Source organism: Poromitra crassiceps (assembly GCF_964638095.1).
Source record: "Poromitra crassiceps genome assembly, chromosome: 27".
NCBI lineage: Eukaryota > Metazoa > Chordata > Actinopteri > Beryciformes > Melamphaidae > Poromitra > Poromitra crassiceps.
Genome location: NC_139650.1, coordinates 12,103,922 through 12,122,000, shown reverse-complemented (window position 1 = coordinate 12,122,000; position 18,079 = coordinate 12,103,922). Strand labels below are relative to the sequence as shown.

The window sequence follows — 18,079 nt, the reverse complement described above, 5'->3', positions numbered from 1 at the left end:
AATCAGGGCGAGGGGCATGATGCTCGTGAGTGTGGGGGGGGGGGACCTCTGCTATTGTTTACAGACAGCCTTTAAATCATGGGGTACAAAGTTTACAGCAATATCTCTATCTAACAAAAATTACCAAAATGCACAAAAATATCTGATTATCTCTGAAGAATATTACATTTGAAAAATTCCACGTTTTGCTTTGTTTTATTTGTCAGGGTAAACAGAAATCTGCAGATGAGGCGATTTGTTTTTACAAAATATAATCAAAATACAAACAAAACATATCAAAAACATATTTTTGCTAATAATATAATATATTCTGGGATGTAACTGCTTTGCCTTTGCCCTTTGGTTCGAGGTCTGCAACACAATACACTGAACATAAGTCCTTGGAAACCAAAACATGTGTTTAAGTGTGTCACACCCCAGGAAATTGAGTTATTAACCACCCAGTAAAAATTTAAACTGAATTGAATGTCTCCAAGTGTATAAAATTAGGAGCTGAACATTTGTTCTCAATGCAGTTCAGCTTTTCTTTAATGGATTTGGCTTCACGCCTCCGATCGGCTTCTCTGTACACAGGCTGAGCAGCCAGGCAGATGCTCCTCCCCCCCCTCCCCCCACACACCTACACAGTAAAACTGTCAGTGTTATTTTTTCTGTGTTAGTGTAAGTCGTCAGTGTTATTTTTTCTGTGTTAGTGTAAGTCAACAGCATTCAGTGTAATTTTAACACTTAATTTATCATAACTAACACCACAAGTGTCCATTGCTTAAAGTGTTGTGGTGGATTTGGGGTGTTTACAAATTCCAACACTCTAGGTGAGCACTTGAACACACCTCCACTTCTCCAGAAACGTTTCACGTCGCCATTTTCTCCTCCTGTTTGGTAAGTTTTGCAATCAAATTTAACGTTTTAAGTTGGTAGGTCGGTTAGATTAGCATAAGTAATATCAGTGAATGTGCTCAGAGTTGAGTTTGCATGCAAATATTTGTCATCAAATCCAATTGTAAAACGTATTTGTCGAAGTGGCCGACTGCTACCATGAGGCCAGTCTGTTTAACCACACTCATGGAGAAAGGAGCTAATGCTAACGCTAGTAATATCTGCTACAGGTTTTAATACAAGTTCTTCTTTGTTTTCGTTTGCAACTGCTAAAGCCTATAACGTTATCTTGGTGGACAACGAGCGGGACATGCAGTGGAGGAGCGAGCGAGGGAAGAAAGGTAACGTGGTATTATGGTGGACTGTTAGCAATTGTAGCTAGTAAACGTTAGCTCAGACGGCATGTAGCCTCAGCAAACCACTTATTGTGATCATATCCCCGCATTCACAGCACTCCCAGTGCTGGCGTAATCCATATAAACCCCCTTCTTGCTTCACGAAATGAAATGTCCAGGATTTGTGTTAGTTGGTGGCTCAAAATTAAGCTTTAGGTTTAGTAATAGCTTCGATAGCCAAAGCTTACACTGGCAGCATTGAGGCTAGCTGTGCATTGATTCTGCTTTGTTTCATAAAGCATGGTGTGGCCCTGAGATTAAAACAGTCTCATAGACCAGTTCCACAGTGGCCATGGCTCTAACTACAAACAGTGGCAGCAGCAGGGAGCCATAGCGCTAGTTTGAGCCACGTTTGCCATGTTTAAAGGAACAGCTCACCCTAAAATCCAAAATACCCTTTGTTCCAACCCGCAGATGCTGTGATGCTTTCCGCGCATGAAAGATTACTCAACTGATTTCTGAAATGACTGCCCGCAATATGCTGCCGCTGTGTTTTGTTTTCATCACCATGAGTTTGCTGAACAGGTAAATAAATAAATATTAAATAATTTAGATAGAAGTAGCCTAGATGTTGGTTTTAACTTGAATGATTTACAGTTGCACACATTGTGTGTGTGTGTGTGCCTGTAATCACGAGCACACACTAAACGCACACTTGTCCACATGATCACGTGTTTTACTGCCATTTTATTCAACTGCAAAATAAATCTTTTTTCAGATTCAATTAGATACCAAATACTAAGAAAAATGGTGCAAATCATAACAATTCAGCGCAAATAATGGCTTTCACGTCTGTGTAAAAGTGATTTGTGAAACTACGTCTGTAATGCTGGATAAAAAAAATCCTGAATACAAATGTTTTTTTTCTCTGTCATTGTAAAGTTAGTAGCTGGGCAAAAAAAATCAAAAATATTTAAAATCCAATGCAAAGGTTTGGCAAAGTACAGCACAGCATAGCTTTGACTGATTTTGTCTGTTTATAGCTGTGGACAGTGTTTTGACTGATTTTGTCTGTTTGTAGCTCTGGACAGTGTTTTGAAGACAATGACTATCATCGGAGTCATCCTCTCCTTCCGCTCCTTGGCTCAGGAGGATCTGAGAGACGTAAGACACACACACACACACACACACACACACACACACACACACACACACCCTCACAAATATAGACATGCATGTAGACACACAAATAATGCATGCAAGGACTGTTAGAACACACAGGCACAGTTGAAAGGTAAAACGTCAAAAAATGTATCTGTGCCAATCAGAAAATGAACCTGTCCCTGTTCCTAAAAAGTCTGTTTTGTCTCTCTTGTCTCTAGGTTTTGTCTTGTCATATTCCATTCCTGGTCAGTTCAGTGGAGGATTTCAAGGACCACATCCCGCGAGAGACAGACATGAAGGTAACACACGCTGAAAAGACACAAACCCTGGAAACACACTGGACACAAATAGTGGAAACAGTCCAAATTGCGTTCAAACCTGTTGTCTCTGTGTAATTTGCTTTCTCTCTCGTGTGTGTGTGTGTGTGTGTGTGTGTGTGTGTGTGTGTGTGTGTGTGTAGGTGGCAATGAATGTCTATGAGCTGTCATTGGCAGCAGGTTTACCCTGTGAGATCGACCCTGCACTGTTGGTGGCGCTGTCTTCACAAAAGAGTGGTAAGATAAACACAGACACACACACACACCCTCACAAATATAGACATGCATGTAGACACACAAATAATGCATGCAAGGACTGTTAGAACACACCGGCACAGTTGAAAGGTAAAATGTCAAAAAATGTATCTGTGCCAATCAGAAAATGAACCTGTCCCTGTTCCTAAAAAGTCTGTTTTGTCTCTAGGTTTTGTCTTGTCATATTCCATTCCTGGTCAGTTCAGTGGAGGATTTCAAGGACCACATCCCGCGAGAGACAGACATGAAGGTAACACACGCTGAAAAGACACAAACCCTGGAAACACACTGGACACAAATAGTGGAAACAGTCCAAATTGCGTTCAAACCTGTTGTCTCTGTGTAATTTGCTTTCTCTCTCCTCTGTGTGTGTGTGTGTGTGTGTGTGTGTGTGTGTGTGTGTGTGTGTGGGTGGCAATGAATGTCTATGAGCTGTCATTGGCAGCAGGTTTACCCTGCGAGATCGACCCTGCACTGTTGGTGGCGCTGTCTTCACAAAAGAGTGGTAAGATAAACACAGACACACACACACACACCCTCACAAATATAGACATGCATGTAGACACACAAATAATGCATGCAAGGACTGTTAGAACACACCGGCACAGTTGAAAGGTAAAACGTCAAAAAATGTATCTGTGCCAATCAGAAAATGAACCTGTCCCTGTTCCTAAAAAGTCTGTTTTGTCTCTTGTCTCTAGGTTTTGTCTTGTCATATTCCATTCCTGGTCAGTTCAGTGGAGGATTTCAAGGACCACATCCCGCGAGAGACAGACATGAAGGTAACACACGCTGAAAAGACACAAACCCTGGAAACACACTGGACACAAATAGTGGAAACAGTCCAAATAGACTACTTGCACAACTCCACTACTTCCTGAAATGAGTAGGGCATCTTGGTTTCCTGTCCTACACTATTGGATGAACTGATTAATGTCAGGTGTGCCTGACTGCTGCAGTCACAACAACAGTGATCAGACACACCTGACATGAATCAGTTCATCCAATAGTGTAGGACAGGAAACCAAGATGCCCTACTCATTTCAGGAAGTAGTGGACTTGTGCAAGTAGTCTATTGCGTTCAAACCTGTTGTCTCTGTGTAATTTGCTTTCTCTCTCCTCTGTGTGTGTGTGTGTGTGTGTGTGTGTGTGTGTGTGTGTGTGTGTGTAGGTGGCAATGAATGTCTATGAGCTGTCATTGGCAGCAGGTTTACCCTGCGAGATCGACCCTGCACTGTTGGTGGCGCTGTCTTCACAAAAGAGTGGTAAGATAAACACAGACACACACAACGAACACACACAAGTGTGTGTGTGGGGGGGGGTTTGGGGCAGCAGAGACACAAATAAGTTATATTATGTTCTAATAATTTCCATCCATTTAATTATCTCCACTATAGGCATCTCCACTCAGCAGGGGACCCCAGCAAGGTGGCGAGGAGGCTGCTGCTTCTGCTGATAAAGATGACCGTGACGGGCCAGACGAAGAGGACAACACAGCTTCCACTTCCTCGGCTGAATCCATTCAACCTCAACCAAAACGGAAGAAAAGTTCTGTGCTGGACTTTTTTGGGGATGGCTATGGAGAGCATGCCATCCCCATTAAGATCGTGACAAGCTGGAGCGGTACTGGCTGGAAGCCTGCATCCCAGCAGACGAGGAGGATCCACTTGTGTGGTGGTGCGAGAAGGAGCGATCCTTCCCAAAGCTATCTCATCTTGCACGTCGCTATCGGTGTGTGCCTGCAACATCTGTGCCAGCGGAGAGTCTTTTCAGCTGCTGGACTCATAATTAACAGGCTGAGGCCTGACACCAGAACATGTTGACATGTTGATTGCACTGAACAAAAATTCCTCTTTTCACTGATGCAGCAATTTCATTGTTAATGTAGCCTTCCTAGTAGTGTTTCTGATGGCGATTTATTTAATAATATTTTCTGTTCTCTGGAATATGTGCAATGTTCATAATGCACTGGGAAAAGTGCCACCTGCATTTCAGAGCACTTTTTTTTAAGTTATTGATGGTGGATTATTTATTTTTATTTGCTGTTATTAATGTGTGCAATGTTCATATAATGCACTGGGCAAACAAGGATTTTTTCAAAATGTCTATGGGTGAAAATTAATGGGGAATTCTCTAAAAGTATGTTAAATAAGCATATTTACATTTTGCAATAACTGCTAATCCTGTTTACATTGCTGCCTGCACATACTAAAACCATGCTGATACCCAAATCTTTTTCTTCTTGTAATATTTCAGTCTCCTCTCCTTTGATGCTTTTTATCTTATATCTTAATTGTTTATGACATGTACATGTGTATTTTGATTTGCATTTGATTTAATAAAACTTTACTATTCACGATGTTCCTCGCAAATGTTCTTCCCCATTCAATAAATAAATATTGATGGCATTCATTGAAAGTGTAACAATAACGTGAATTTAAGCACACAGCATTGATTTATTATTATTATTAGGGAGGGGTTTAGCCAAGCATGACCAATAGCAAAGCTATCATAAGATCTGTCAACCAATCACAAGTGATATTTCTCTGTGGCTCCATCCAATGAATGGACAAGCTAGCGGGTTAGTGACAGCTCTATCCACCAGTCACAAGCCATCTTGTATTGTAAGAGTGAGCTGCTCTCATCCAATGAATTAATTCGTTTTTCGCTCGAGGGCTGAGCTTGCTGCTATTCACATTCTAATTAGGCGCACTGCAAGGTGTGAAACATCTATTGTCGCGGCTGAAAGTCCCCCCCCCCGCCCCCGCCCCCCCGTGCCGACACCCGCGGATGCGTTTTCGGCGATCAGCGGACAAAACAAACGCAACACCACAGGTTTTGTACTGCCGTGAACTGCCAGGAATTAGAGAGGTATGTGGCCGTATGTGGCGATCTAAGGGGACGGAAACCTGGCTTTTCGTGCAGTGTACTATCATAACATTTTTTCACTAAACATAATAAACTGCTTCTTGTTTGCATTTCAACTGTGTATCAAGTATCAAGTATCATATAGCGAGTTAGGATATATTTCATGAAGCTATACAGAGTAGTGAAAGCCAACTGCTGCTGCGCTGTGCTGAATGTTACTGATCCTCCAGCTAAGCCCGTGAAGCCATGCATATATGTGTGTGTGTGTGTGTGTGTGTGTGTGTGTGTGTGTGTGTGTGTGTGTGTGTGTGTGTGTAAGACAATAGCTTCTGTAAGGCACCTCTTGCTGTTATATTGAGAGAGAGAGAGAGAGAGAGAGAGAGAGAGAGAGAGAGAGAGAGAGAGAGAGAGAGAGAGAGAGAGAGAGAGAGAGAGAGGGAGAAGGAGAGAGAGAGAGAGAGCTCTGTTTCTACACCTGTTGCCTTGGGCCATAGGGGACAAGCTATCTCCATCTCTCGCCCTCTTAACTTTTCGATGCACTGTGCTCTGGACGAGCTCAACCATATCATCATAAAAGTTCACTGGCTGTGTTGATAAGGCCAACCTATACCTGACTAAATCCCAGGGTTTAAGAACTTGTTCGCCTTTTATTGCACTCCGAGAGAAGGGATATGATATGCCACATCTGCACGAGCAGGCTTTCAAAAAGAGGCATGGCATGATATGCAGTCTAAAATAGAGAGAAAACAAAGTTCCACATAGGTAAGCCTACGAGTCAAAGTGAACGTGGACATATTTGACTTGGAAGATAGAACAATAGGTAAGCCTACGAGTCAAAGTGAACGTGAAGATATTTAAGCCTACGAGTCAAAGTGAATGTGGAGATATTTAAGCCTACGAGTCAAACTGAACGTGGAGATATTTAAGCCTACGAGTCAAAGTGAATGTGGAGATATTTAAGCCTACGAGTCAAACTGAACGTGGAGATATTTAAGCCTACGAGTCAAAGTGATCGTGGATATATTTAGGTAAGCCTACGAGTCAAAGTGAACGTGAAGATATTTAAACCTACGAGTCAAAGTGAACATGAAGATATTTAAACCTACGAGTCAAAGTGAATGTGGAGATATTTAAGCCTACGAGTCAAAGTGAATGTGGAGATATTTAAGCCTACGAGTCAAAGTGAACATGGAGATATTTAGGTAAGCCTGTGTGAGACCTAGGTCAACTAGCACGTACTGTACAGTGCGTTCTGCTCCTGTGTGAGACCTAGGTCAACTAGCACGTACTGTACAGTGTGTTCTGATGACAAGGCTGACTAGAGCCATGTCACCCTAGTCTTTGTATCACAAAGCTAGCACAAAGCTAGGACTAGTCTTTGTATCACAAAGCTAGCACAAAGCTAGCACTAGTCTTTGTATCACAAAGCTAGCACAAAGCTAGCACTAGTCTTTGTATCACAAAGCTAGCACAAAGCTAGCACTAGTCTTTGTATCACAAAGCTAGCACAAAGCTAGCACTAGTCTTTGTATCCAAAGCTAGCACAAAGCTAGCACTAGTCTTTGTATCACAAAGCTAGCACAAAGCTAGCACTAGTATTTGTATCACAAAGCTAGCACAAAGCTAGGACTAGTCTTTGTATCACAAAGCTAGCACAAAGCTAGGACTAGTCTTTGTATCACAAAGCTAGCACAAAGCTAGCACTAGTCTTTGTATCACAAAGCTAGCACAAAGCTAGCACTAGTCTTTGTATCACAAAGCTAGCACAAAGCTAGCACTAGTCTTTGTATCACAAAGCTAGCACAAAGCTAGGACTAGTCTTTGTATCACAAAGCTAGCACAAAGCTAGCACTAGTCTTTGTATCACAAAGCTAGCACAAAGCTAGCACTAGTCTTTGTATCACAAAGCTAGCACAAAGCTAGCACTAGTCTTTGTATCACAAAGCTAGCACAAAGCTAGGACTAGTCTTTGTATCACAAAGCTAGCACAAAGCTAGGACTAGTCTTTGTATCACAAAGCTAGCACAAAGCTAGCACTAGTCTTTGTATCACAAAGCTAGCACAAAGCTAGCACTAGTCTTTGTATCACAAAGCTAGCACAAAGCTAGCACTAGTATTTGTATCACAAAGCTAGCACAAAGCTAACACTAGTCTTTGTATCACAAAGCTAGCACAAAGCTAGCACTAGTCTTTGTATCACAAAGCTAGCACTAGTCTTTGTATCACTTTGTATCACAAAGACTAGGGTGAAAGACACTCACCGACGCCACTGATATTACCAAGTGCTGGTGAGTGATTATGGGCTTGGTGCGTCTGGGCTTCAGATAGCAGCATTGTTAGGGGGGTCAAACCCTTTGTGTTTAGATTGAATCCAGAGCTGGGGAGAGAGGAGGTCTTGTGGAGAGAGAGAGGTCTCCGTGCTTTGGTATTGATTGTAGGAATTAGCAGGGAGGAGATGGCGTGCCCTCAGGTTGGGAGAGACGGAGTTGTACTAAATTATTGTTGAGCAACTTTGAAGTTGTATCATGGCACTGTTGAAGGCCAACTCTCTAGACGTGCATTTTTCCCCTCGTCTTTTTTTTTTTTTTTTTGCACAAAAAGACACAACATGATAGAGCGTAACTCAAAGCAGCTGGAAGACAAGCCACAGAAGCATAAATAATTGAATCAAATCGGGAGTGGTTTTTTCTAAATGCACCAGCAAATAAGTCTACAACATTTCTCCTCTGTTTCGGGCCCATTCTAAGAAGTCTGGATCTTGCGGTCGGGGGGGAAGAAGCGAAGGAGAGCCAGACTCTGGTTTTGGCTGGCTTGAAGTGGGCGGGGCCTGCATGTGGCGAGAGGGATCCGCTGCCCTGGCACACCATGTGGAAACAATGTGCATCAAACACCATGTGAGCCCGTACAACACATAGCTGCATGCCTGGCACAGGAACACAAGTATTTAGCTAGAAGTCTAGGATTATTCACAATGACTTTCATACTGTAAATGTTTGCCCCGGGCCCAGAGAGGGTTCAGTTCAGGTCAGGGTGTATAAGACTGGGATTTGATGGAGAGAACATCCAACCAAGCGTGGAGAGCCATTGGATATTTCAAACGACTCCTACTCCTCTCCAGAACTGTGCGGGCCGGGTAGCTGTGAGAGGAAAAGCAACGCGTATCTAGAAACACGTCATAAACCGCACTCCACAGTAAGTACAAAGTATAGACTACTTATTTAAAATGGCTTACTACTGTACTTTTTTTTTTCTCAAGCCAAAAGTCTCACGTTGTTAAATTTAGGGCTACTTAACTTAAGTCAGGTTTTGCAGTTGGTTTTTCCTCCCCCGCCCCCTTTTTATTTTTGGCTCACTCCCCCCCGAAGCAAAGGACTCATTCATTGATCCCTGACCTTCAAGTGAGAAACCAAAACACAGACATATATCTGCCCACGGGCCACTGAGCCAATTGGCACATTAGCCACGCTTTTAACCCGAGCAAAAGAGGGGAAAAGCAAAAAAGGCACACATTTAAACGTTGTCAACATGGCAAATGTCATAACATTCAACATTCAATGAGATTATTAGTGGGATAATTAGGCGATAATGGAATAAGGTTCATTCTAGGGAGCAGAGGCGAATGGAAGTAGGCAGAAACATCACTCACGCTGTTGTCACTGGAGCCGGACACGGGGTAGACGGTCCAGCCCAGCTCGGCTGTGGCTGTGGTGGAGTCCATCAGAGTCTCTGTGGAGCGGGGAGAGAGCCAGAGACTGTGGTCAGATATTATCATGAGAAATAATCCACTTCACAAAATGTCCCTGTTGTTGGATCAAAACCACACAAGTACGACAGCATAAAAGTGGCTTTTTCAAGAATGAAGAAAATAATGCGTATTCACTATATGATGCCTGCATATACTTTTTAAATAGTACAATTAAAAAAAAACATGTGTGAGTAGCAATATACACGACAGTTAACAGTTCAATAATTATTATTATTATTATTATTATTATTAATAATAATAATAATAATAATATAATAATATAATAATATAATAATATATAATAATTATGAATATTATTATTATTATTATTCATTGTATTGTATTATTTATTTGTATAGCACCTTTCCTAGCAGTGTTACAAAATGTTTCACAAAACAACTACAAAACACAGCACTAAAACAGTATCAAACAACACAAGAAGAAACTATGGAAAAAAAGTAAAATATAAGATATGAAGATATTACGTATATCTTCATATCTTATATTTTACTTTTGAGACAAAAACACAAGAAACAGTCAAACCAGATCATGACTTCAGGCTTTGACACAAAGCTTTCATGTCACAACACATATTTGAGATCACTTATGACAAATGTCTTTTATTTGTTCACTTGATAATTTAATTAGAATTCCCTTATTCATTATTAAATATTCAACAATGCATCAAATCATTCAAACCTGGTTTATGTCAGAGATGTTCTGATTTAAAAAAAAATCCACTTACTGATACTCATACTGAGTACCAGTGCATTTAAAAAGATATATAGATTCTTATTCTTATTCTTATTCTTATTATTATTACAACAGCTGTGCTATGCGATGATTGCTTGCTATCATTGCTGTGTGCCTGGCTGATGTTAAACCATTTGATTTGCAGGAAACTGGCCAGTTTATCGGGGTGCAACTGCTTTTTCTTTCGGAGCTAATAAATGACGTGGTATCAGGTTGGTGCATATAGACTTCTGCACTGGCCGATATGCGAGCCAACATTTTAGGTATCGGAGGCATTTCCGATACTGGTATCGGTATCGGAAACAACTCGGGTTTCTGTTGCTGATTCACGTCAACAAACCTTTCATATAGAGACTATTGCATCTACAGTATGAGCTCCACAAAACAATTACGCTTAGGGCACCCAAATGGCCAGCAGCGGCCCTGACACACACACACACACACACACACACACACACACACACACACACACACACACACACACACACACACAGAGAGCAAACCACAGAGGCACATATTGAGTCCGGGTCAGCTCTACCACACGTTCAGCCCAGCTCCTTCATAACAGGTCAGATACACCTGGGTCAGTGCTACCACATGTTCAGCCCAGCTCCTTCATAACAGGTCAGATACACCTGGGTCAGCTCTACCACACGTTCAGCCCAGCTCCTTCATAACAGGTCAGATACACCTGGGTCAGTGCTACCACACGTTCAGCCCAGCTCCTTCATAACAGGTCAGATACACCTGGGTCAGCTCTACCACACGTTCAGCCCAGCTCCTTCATAACAGGTCAGATACACCTGGGTCAGCTCTACCACACGTTCAGCCCAGCTCCTTCATAACAGGTCAGATACACCTGGGTCAGTGCTACCACACGTTCAGCCCAGCTCCTTCATAACAGGTCAGATACACCTGGGTCAGCTCTACCACACATTCAGCCCAGCTCCTTCATAACAGGTCAGATACACCTGGGTCAGCTCTACCACACGTTCAGCCCAGCTCCTTCATAACAGGTCAGATACACCTGGGTCAGCTCTACCACACGTTCAGCCCAGCTCCTTCATAACAGGTCAGATACACCTGGGTCAGCTCTACCACACGTTCAGCCCAGCTCCTTGATAACAGGTCAGATACACCTGGGTCAGCTCTACCACACGTTCAGCCCAGCTCCTTCATAACAGGTCAGATACACCTGGGTCAGCTCTACCACACGTTCAGCCCATCTCCTTCATAACAGGTCAGATACACCTGGGTCAGCTTTACCACACGTTCAGCCCAGCTCCTTCATAACAGGTCAGATACACCTGGGTCAGCTCTACCACACGTTCAGCCCAGCTCCTTCATAACAGGTCAGATACACCTGGGTCAGTGCTACCACACATTCAGCCCAGCTCCTTCATAACAGGTCAGATACACCTGGGTCAGCTCTACCACACGTTCAGCCCAGCTCCTTCATAACAGGTCAGATACACCTGGGTCAGCTCTACCACACGTTCAGCCCAGCTCCTTCATAACAGGTCAGATACACCTGGGTCAGCTCTACCACACATTCAGCCCAGCTCCTTCATAACAGGTCAGATACACCTGGGTCAGCTCTACCACACGTTCAGCCCAGCTCCTTCATAACAGGTCAGATACACCTGGGTCAGCTCTACCACACGTTCAGCCCATCTCCTTCATAACAGGTCAGATACACCTGGGTCAGCTCTACCACACGTTCAGCCCAGCTCCTTCATAACAGGTCAGATACACCTGGGTCAGTGCTACCACACGTTCAGCCCAGCTCCTTCATAACAGGTCAGATACACCTGGGTCAGCTCTACCACACGTTCAGCCCAGCTCCTTCATAACAGGTCAGATACACCTGGGTCAGCTCTACCACACGTTCAGCCCAGCTCCTTCATAACAGGTCAGATACACATGGGTCAGCTCTACCACACGTTCAGCCCAGCTCCTTCATAACAGGTCAGATACACCTGGGTCAGCTCTACCACACGTTCAGCCCATCTCCTTCATAACAGCAGGCTGGAGAGGCAGGTCTCGGGGGTGTAGCAGAGGAGAGTAGGGCTGGGTATTGGCAAGGACCTCACGATACGATACGTATCACGATACATGGGTCACGATACGATTGTTTCCCGATACATTGCGATACAATACATATTGCAATACTCTACATAATTTACTGGAAATTTAATTTGCTGTGTACCACCCAGGTAGTGTAATAATATGTACATCACTTTATATTGATAACTTAGTGGACAAATTGAGTCAAACCTACTGAGTGTTGAGTGTGTTACTCAACGCACTGAAATAAAAAGTATTCTTACTGAACACACGACTGTGCATAAACTCTATATGGCGATATATCACAATACCTTTCGGAAATATTGATACAGTATTGCAGAAAAAACTCTGCAAAACTCAGAGACTCGGGGGTGTAGCAGAGGAGAGGAGAGGAGAGGGGGGCTGGAGAGGCAGAACTCAGGGGTGTAGCAGAGCAGAGGAGAGGGGGGGGACTGGAGAGGCAGAACTCAGGGGTGTAGCAGAGGAGAGGAGAGGAGAGGGGGGCTGGAGAGGCAGAACTCAGGGGTGTAGCAGAGGAGAGGAGAGGGGGGCTGGAGAGGCAGAACTCGGGGTGTAGCAGAGGAGAGGAGAGGAGAGGCAGAACTCAGGGTGTAGCAGAGGAGAGGAGAGGAGAGGCAGAACTCAGGGTGTAGCAGAGCAGAGGAGAGGGGGGCTGGAGAGGCAGAACTCAGGGGTGTAGCAGAGGAGAGGAGAGGGGGGCTGGAGAGGCAGAACTCGGGGGTGTAGCAGAGGAGAGGAGAGGGGGGCTGGAGAGGCAGAACTCAGGGTGTAGCAGAGGAGAGGAGAGGGGGGCTGGAGAGGCAGAACTCAGGGGTGTAGCAGAGCAGAGGAGAGGGGGGCTGGAGAGGCAGAACTCAGGGGTGTAGCAGAGGAGAGGAGAGGGGGGCTGGAGAGGCAGAACTCAGGGGTGTAGCAGAGGAGAGGAGAGGGGGGCTGGAGAGGCAGAACTCAGGGGTGTAGCAGAGGAGAGGAGAGGGGGGCTGGAGAGGCAGAACTCAGGGGTGTAGCAGAGGAGAGGAGAGGGGGGCTGGAGAGGCAGAACTCAGGGGTGTAGCAGAGGAGAGGAGAGGGGGGCTGGAGAGGCAGAACTCAGGGGTGTAGCAGAGCAGAGGAGAGGGGGGCTGGAGAGGCAGAACTCAGGGGTGTAGCAGAGCAGAGGAGAGGGGGGCTGGAGAGGCAGAACTCAGGGGTGTAGCAGAGCAGAGGAGAGGGGGGCTGGAGAGGCAGAACTCAGGGGTGTAGCAGAGCAGAGCAGAGGAGAGGGGGGCTGGAGAGGCAGAACTCAGGGTGTAGCAGAGCAGAGGAGAGGGGGCGGGGCCACCCTACATGCCTGGATTAACTGGGGGAAAAGAACACCTCTGGTAATTGGGGTCAGAGAGAATGTGTCTCCTGTTTGTCATGAGGCCAGCAAATGACATTCCACTAAAGCCGAGCCGAGCTGTCCATCACTCACACACACACACACACACACACACAGCCATTAATGCCCTCGCCTTCTCTCTCTCTCTCTCTCTCTCTCTCTCTCTCTCTCTCTCTCTCTCTCTCTCTCTCTCTCTCTCTCTCTTTTTCTCTCTCTCTCTGCCTCACTCTCTCACTTTCCCAGCCTGGGAGCCAGAATAAAATGTCAGCACAGTGAGTTTCTGGAATCCACGGATATGTAGAAAATGAATATGAACATTTCTGAAGCAAAATAAGTATCACGTTTCTAGATACGTGAATATTAACGTTAACCACCATAGAGTGTGCGAGTGAAAGAGCGCGGTGCAGTAAGGGTGTTGTGGTCAGGGTGTTGTGTTCAGGGTGTTGTGGTCAGGGTGTTGTGTTCAGGGTGCTGTGTTCAGGGTGTTGTGTTCAGGGTGTTGTGTTCAGGGTGTTGTGGTCAGGGTGTTGTGGTCATGGTGTTGTGTTCAGGGTGTTGTGTTCAGGGTGTTGTGGTCAGGGTGTTGTGTTCAGGGTGCTGTGTTCAGGGTGTTGTGTTCAGGGTGTTGTGTTCAGGGTGTTGTGGTCAGGGTGTTGTGGTCATGGTGTTGTGTTCAGGGTGTTGTGTTCAGGGTGTTGTGGTCATGGTGTTGTGTTCAGGGTGTTGTGTTCAGGGTGTTGTGGTCATGGTGTTGTGTTCAGGGTGTTGTGGTCAGGGTGTTGTGGTCATGGTGTTGTGTTCAGGGTGTTGTGTTCAGGGTGTTGTGGTCATGGTGTTGTGTTCAGGGTGTTGTGGTCAGGGTGTTGTGGTCGGGGTGGATGGAGGGTGTAAACACTTGTCTTTCACACCGGAGAGCCGTGTTCAAGTCCCAGTCATGGTCACAGCGTTTCCAAAGTCTGCATATCAACTGTGAGTCATATTTAACATTTTCTAAGCCTAACCCTAATAAGCTTAACCAAGTTGTTTTACTTGCCTAAAAGTTGGATTAGTTGCCTAAATATAACTAAAGATGTTAACGTTGTTTTATTTGCTTAACGTTGAAAAGGAGTACAGATCTGTTTCAAAACATTCAGATTGTAGGTTTGCAGAGACGTAAAATGCCACATTTCAAAACATATTTTGCCGACGTTTTGTTTCAAATTTACATTGATATTCTACATATCCCTGGTTTGCAGACACATACAATGCCAACATTTTATGCAATTGTATTCTTTAAATCAATTTGTAATTAATTAATGAAATTGAACTTTCTTTCTTTCTTTCTCTCTCTCTCCCTGTAGCAGAGGGCAGGTCTAATGAATTCCCCCTGCTGGTGAGGCCTGCTCCATGCAGTCTGCTCCTGTGTGTTGAGCTGCAGCAGATGGAGAGAACATTCATCAGGTCTGAGGCGTCAGCTGCAAGTCCAGAGTGCCAGAGAGGATTTAGATCCTCCCTGACAAACATGTCCACTAAGCCCCGCCCCCTGTCAGTCTCTACAGGTCCTCCCTGACAAACATGTCCACTAAGCCCTGCCCCCTGTCAGTCTCTACAGGTCCACTCCACTGTCACACTCTCGTGTCCATCTTCATTCATTTTGTCAAATTAATGGTGTGCTGTGGGTTCTTTTGGTCTTTTGGTCTAAAGCTGTGTTCACACCCAGATATTTATTTTTCGCTCTGTCGCTTGATTCAACCCTTTGGAATCGCTCTGTCGCTCTGTTTAAATCGCTCATCAACAGGCACACGAATTGACGGACACGTGGGGGCTATAACGTGTTTGTCCACTACGAGCCCCCGTCGTTGTTTACAAGCTAAGCCTATCAGCGTGCTCCTAATGCGAGCTCCATACCGGTAGTACAGACTTCACTTCATGTCAGCTGTCAGCCTGTCAATGCGGTTTGTTGCCACACAATAAACCAGCGGTTTGTTCCAAGCCAGTGTGATCCTTGACTCGCTCTCACGCGGCAGCCAATCAGCGTTGAACAGCGAGCGACTGATGCCAGCGTATTTTCGCTCGAGTTGGGATATTTCATCTCGGGTGACGAGCGTATTTTCTCCCTATCGCTCCGTCTCTGCCGCTCGGACGCCCAGCGATTTTTCTCCCAGGCGAATATACGCTCAATCGCTCGTTTGCATTGACTTTGTATGTAAACTCGATGCCAGCGAAAAACTTTAATAGGTCGGTGTGAACGCAGCTTAAAAGAGACCCCAGAAAAATAAATAAAATAAAAATTCTGGCTGCCACTAGCGATTATTTTAATTATCGATTACCCTATCAATTATTTTCTCAAATAATCGATTAGCCGTTTGGTCAATAAAATGTCACAAAATGGTGAAAAATGTACATCACTTTTCCCCCGAAGCCCAAGTTGACGTCCTCGACAAAAGTACTTTGTCCTGAACAACAGTCCACAACCCAAAGATAATCATTTACTGTCATAGAAGATTAAAGAAACCAGAAAATATTCACATTTAAGAAGCTGGAAGGAGAGATTTTTTTTTTTTTTTAGGTGGAGATCAATTTTCTGTCGGTCAACTAATCGGTTAATCGACTATAATCGTTGCAGCTCTAATTAAAATAATAGAATATTCCTCTTTTCAAAGAAGCGCATGAAGTCATATCTAACATGCAGACGTTATCTGTGAAATGCATTACGGTAATGAGGAGAGGGATCCAATGGTGGAAGAAGCAAAGTTATTCCTCCCAGGATTTAGTTCTACTTGCAGAGCCAGTTCTGTACCAGCGTGCAGAATATCTGAGAGACTTCCAGTTGCTTCATAACATTTCCTCTGATTTATATTCCAGAGAAAACCATATAGCTTTTAATTACAATGCTCCACATGCCTCGGTTTATTTCAGGGCCTTCACTGAATCTCAGCATCTCACCAGCAGCACGCACCAGGCAGAATAGTAGATACCAGCACGCACCAGTCAGAATAGTAGATACCAGCACGCATCAGGCAGAATAGTAGATACCAGCATGCACCAGGCAGAATAGTAGATACCAGCATGCACCAGGCAGAATAGTAGATACCAGCACGCACCAGGCAGAATAGTAGATACCAGCACGCACCAGGCAGAATAGTAGATACCAGCACGCATCAGGCAGAATAGTAGATACCAGCACGCACCAGGCAGAATAGTAGATACCAGCACGCACCAGGCAGAATAGTAGATACCAGCACGCATCAGGCAGAATAGTAGATACCAGCATGCACAGGCAGAATAGTAGATACCAGCACGCACCAGGCAGAATAGTAGATACCAGCACGCACCAGGCAGAATAGTAGATACCAGCACGCACCAGGCAGAATAGTAGATACCAGCACGCACCAGGCAGAATAGTAGATACCAGCATGCACCAGGCAGAATAGTAGATACCAGCATGCACAGGCAGAATAGTAGATACCAGCACGCACCAGGCAGAATAGTAGATACCAGCACGCAGCAGGCAGAATAGTAGATACCAGCACGCACCAGGCAGAATAGTAGATACCAGCACGCACCAGGCAGAATAGTAGATACCAGCATGCACCAGGCAGAATAGTAGATACCAGCACGCACCAGGCAGAATAGTAGATACCAGCACGCACCAGGCAGAATAGTAGATACCAGCACGCACCAGGCAGAATAGTAGATACCACATTCAGTGATCACAAGCCCAAATCATATAATTAGGTAGATGAGAGGGTATGTGTGCGGGTATTGATAAGCTTGCGTGTGACTCTGAGCTGAGCAGCCTGCCTGGCTGTTACGCAGTGAAATGGTAAGTATGCCCATGTAATGATAACAATAATTAGCGGAGAAGTAAAGTGAGAATAACGAGCCGTCTTGGTGGCGGTTGAGGGGAGTGTGTGGTGGAGAACGGGGAGTGGATTTTCAACACAGACTGGGCGATGCCCCCCTTTCATTCCCTCTCTCTGTTAGCCTGATAACGGAAGCGCACATTCTGTTGTATCAGTCTGGACTTCCTGCCCCACACGGCCACTTCCTGAAGTCACAAAGTAACTAAGCCAATCAGGGACTGCATCGTAGGTGATGACGTAACCCGGGCCAGTTCTCCTGAAGCAACGAGCGCTAACGCTAAGTAGGGCTGGGTTCAAAAAATCGATTCTCCGATTTTTAATCGATTTTCATTTTAATCCTCGATTATCGATTCATATGTCCAGAGATCGATTTTTTTTTAATTAAAAAAAAAAAAAAAAAAAAAAAGTTTTTTTTTTTTTTTTTTTTTTTACTAAACAGGCTAAAATATTGTGCTGTGTGTGGTAGTTGAAAC

The 18,079-nt window shown here is 44.6% G+C and overlaps 1 protein-coding gene across 2 annotated transcripts in view; it reads right to left on the bottom strand.

The window, feature by feature from the left end:
- ephb2b (eph receptor B2b) overlaps nt 1-18,079 on the bottom strand; it is a gene marked incomplete at both ends in the record, with an annotated part of 318,948 nt that overhangs the window by 196,788 nt on the left and 104,081 nt on the right. The window contains one exon of one of the 2 annotated variants that reach the window (XM_083661661.1): nt 9,462-9,541. In XM_083661661.1, coding sequence (XP_083517787.1) covers nt 9,462-9,541 — 80 coding nt within the window. The remainder of the gene's footprint in view (nt 1-9,461; nt 9,542-18,079) is intronic. The other variant, XM_083661662.1, reaches the window with a different exon arrangement.